We start from the raw sequence: 3,728 nt of genomic DNA on the forward strand, positions 1-3,728 counted from the left end.
CGTGGTTAGAGGCATAATTACATGCTACTTGAAAAATGTTATTTATAACGAAGACAAATAATTTGGGGAAAATATTGTTTAACTTAAATCACTAAATAGGAAGGGTGGGAAGGAGTGCATCGAAGAAGAGAGTGGTGGAAAATGGGGTCCACAGAAGATCTAATGGAAATTATGCCATAAATTCCAATATTACCCTTGATTGTCCACCTTTCACTCTTCCATATAGTATAAATTCACATTGGTTATGAGCATGAGCACTAAGCCACTAACTAATAGAAATAGTTGCTCAGGAAACTTAGCCTTGTTGAAATAAGAACAAATATGTCCGGAACTGCAGATTCTCAAGCTGACTTAACAATGGATTACGATCCATTGAAGGAAATAAAAGCTTTTGATGATACAAAAGCTGGTGTAAAGGGACTAGTTGATGCTGGAATAGTAGAAATACCAAAAATTTTCATTAGGCCACCTCATGAACTTGCTGAAGAGTTGACGCAGGGAAAGTCAACTCTACAGGTTCCAGTGATAGATCTCAGTGGCATAGAGATTCAAGATCGACGTAAGAAGATTGTCGATGAAATAAGGGAAGCATCAGAGAAGTGGGGATTTTTCCAACTGATAAATCATGGGGTTCCTCCAAGTGTTTTGGAAGGAATGATTGATGGGATTCGTGATTTTCACGAACAAGATGCTGAAGTGAAGAAAGAGTACTATTCGTGCGATGTAGGGAGAAATGTTAGATACCATAGCAATCCTCATATAAATCAAACAAAGACTGCAAAATGGAGGGACACATTGAACATTTCTACACTAGCTTCTGGTCACATTGAACCTGAAGAAATACCAGCAATTTGCAGGTAACTATCCATTCTTCTGCATTTGAATTGCAATTCTATATCAGCCCTGTTCTAGTTGAAATTGGTTAAGTAAAGTTTAGAACTATTGAATTTTAGCAAGGCCAATTGTATGCTTTATGTTCTGGCTTTGTAGAAAATCGAATATGAGCAGAGATGTTAAGTATTACAGTATTTAGCTGTTTTTTTTCCAACATGGATTCTTCTTATCGTCGTAATCTTGGATGCTTTCTGGGTGGAATTGCTCCATCGATTTTACCAAATGAACATACACACCGGTCTCACGTAACGTCCATAGCACAATTACGGATTTGTAGAGGTTTTTAGGGATTATTTACGCTTTCATTTCCTTAGTTAGAATCATATACATGTATACATACCTCTTATTCTTGGAATATCATTAGGAAATTCCTCTGTTGTCTCGTATATATTTATGGTATCAAAGCCGGATGTGGTTCTTCGCCCGAACCTGGTTCTTGGAATATTTTGATCCAACTTTATCCTCGTGAAGCAGTTAAGATTAATCAGTGATGCTGCATGCTGAAATCTTTGGACATAGGGAATTCTACGCATCTAGGTGTTTCTCTTTCAGTAAAGGCCACAATTCTTTTGATATGGTAGATCAGAATATCTTAAATCTTTTTGAGTTCTGTAACTTTGTATCTTTGGTATTTTCCTAATATCCAGGAAGACATCTCTCGAGTACATAAATCATGTGATGAAACTTGGGGAAATTATTCTTGGCTTACTATCAGTAGCTCTTGGGCTAAAATCTGACCACTTGAAAGCCACAGAATGTGACAAAGGACAAGTATTTGTATGCCATTACTACCCAGCATGCCCTCAGCCAGAGCTAACTCTTGGTGTCACTAAGCATAAAGATCCTGCTTTCCTCGCCTTTCTGCTGCAAGATCAAATTGGCGGCCTTCAAGTCATGCATAATAACCAATGGGTCAATGTTGAACCGATTGAACATGGATTGGTTGTTAGTATTGCTGACTTTCTTCAGGTTTGCAATAAAATACAGCTTTTTTGTCTCATTTATCTTCAATTTTGATTAATTTGTTAGTTATCTCAGTCTGATTTTGTAACAGATCCTATCAAACGACAAGTTTGTAAGTGCAGAACATAGAGTTGTAGCGAATAAGATAGGACCAAGGATATCAGTGGCAAGCTTTTTCACCGGTGTTTTTGAACCTCCAAAGATGTATGGTCCAATCAAAGAGCTCATATCAGAAGAAAACCCCCCACTATATAAAGAATTTCTTGTGAGCGATTACATCACGAAGCTTTCCTCTAAGCCACCTGATAAGTCTGGTCTTGATCTTTTCAGACTGGTATTGCCTAGCAGCAGTGAACATCTGTATAGTCCTTCTGAAAACACTATAGTCATGTGTACTGGTCAATGAAAGTTTGTGATTTGCTGCACATTAGTATACATAACAATGTCAAAGTTTTTGATTTGCTGCACAGTAGTGCTTTACCAATGAGTAATTAGCTAAGAGCACTTGCGTTCTCCTTTGAACTACTAGAGCACTTGTCATGAAATTTGCAGCCACCTGTTTGCATTTTCTTCTATTTGCACCAAATTGTTTGCTTCATTCTCTGTGACTGTGAGCATGGTCTTTAGTTCAATCGGTTATGAAGCCGTCAATATACCATCCATGTTGAGTGTTCTGCATTACCAGCTACTAGCCTATTACCGATTATGAAAGACATGAAGACATTTTCAACCTCATTACTGAGATATCTTTTGGAAAGGGAACTGCGAAATATCACTCCAGAGTGGTCGCAAAAGATTGGAAAAGAAAAAGAGTGAATGAAAAAGAGAGCATTTTACTATTGTGTACCATGTGAACAGATTGAATAGACCTTGTTCACAGGGAAGTAAAATTTTCAACAGATGATGATGACTTTGGGATAAACAAAATGACATTAAAGATCATAAGATTTCTAGCAGTTAACTAAGATTACATGGATCAGATGACCAACTAGCTTGGAGGAGGAGTCAGGCAATGTTTTCTCGCACTAGTAATACACTTTTGAACATTGTTTGACAATAAGCAAAGATTAATGAAAAGGATTTACCAGTATTACTACAAGTTTTGGGGTTAAATTTTAGGCATGGTTTTGTGGTTGTTTCGAGTGTGCTGATTTACCCGAGAAATCTCAAAATCCCATTTATCCTAACCACTCATCAGACCTCCATAATATATTAGAATGAATAGTCTCAGTGCCTGTGATTTCAATTTCCATGGAATATGTGCTTTAACTCAAACAACCTGAGAAATGAAATTTTCAGTCACCCTTTACTATGCAGTAAATATAACATGTTACTCTTGTTTTGAAGGCTAAAGACTACCTATAGAACCAAGATTTTGCAACCAAGTTGCTATACAGAACTGATAAATGGTTAATGCACAGTTCTTCTAAACTAGAGGTCCTAAGCCATATGTAAAACTCTAATTCTTAATTGAAGGGGGTCTAATTATTTCCTTAGCACAGCTATACTAGTTTTTGATGTATAGTATAGGTGGGAGTCCGGAGCCTAAAGGGTATAAAAATACACGGTATTTACCAAAAGGGAATGTCCAAAAATTAATACACCAAAAGGGGTATATCGTGGATCAGCCCACGATATACCCCAATTTTTTTTTTCTGTGTCAGGCCAATTCAACGAAAAAATAAAATAAAAATTATTGTATAACGTGGACTGATCCACGTTATGCAAGTTATATGTTAACTTGGACTGATCCAATTTATATGTGCGCCTTTTTACTCCAAGCCTTCATTCTTTTTGGTAAGTATACTTACTTACACCTAGGCCTGAGAGGCATGGAGTATCAAAAGTCAATATTGGAACTTTCCTTTTGA

General features: G+C 36.9%; 1 protein-coding gene across 1 annotated transcript; it reads left to right on the forward strand.

The window, feature by feature from the left end:
• The first annotated feature begins 240 nt into the window (after positions 1 to 240).
• Positions 241 to 2,740, forward strand: LOC132610060 (1-aminocyclopropane-1-carboxylate oxidase homolog 1-like). The gene is made up of 3 exons (XM_060324310.1): positions 241 to 857; positions 1,542 to 1,863; positions 1,949 to 2,740. Exons 1-3 carry the CDS (start codon positions 322 to 324, stop codon positions 2,261 to 2,263), a joined length of 1,173 nt encoding a protein of 390 aa, XP_060180293.1. The 5' UTR covers positions 241 to 321; the 3' UTR covers positions 2,264 to 2,740.
• Positions 2,741 to 3,728: the final 988 nt, after the last annotated feature.

The sequence above is a fragment of the Lycium barbarum genome, chromosome 9 (assembly GCF_019175385.1).
Source record: "Lycium barbarum isolate Lr01 chromosome 9, ASM1917538v2, whole genome shotgun sequence".
Lineage (NCBI taxonomy): Eukaryota > Viridiplantae > Streptophyta > Magnoliopsida > Solanales > Solanaceae > Lycium > Lycium barbarum.

What these genes read in the sequence shown, in the direction of transcription:
- LOC132610060 (XM_060324310.1), top strand. Translation starts at nt 322, where the DNA reads ATGTCCGGAACTGCAGATTCTCAAGCTGACTTAACAATGGATTACGAT. An exon ending in GAAATACCAGCAATTTGCAG is followed by an intron (nt 858 to 1,541) that starts GTAACTATCCAT and finishes CCTAATATCCAG; the next exon opens with GAAGACATCTCTCGAGTACA. An exon ending in GTATTGCTGACTTTCTTCAG is followed by an intron (nt 1,864 to 1,948) that starts GTTTGCAATAAA and finishes ATTTTGTAACAG; the next exon opens with ATCCTATCAAACGACAAGTT.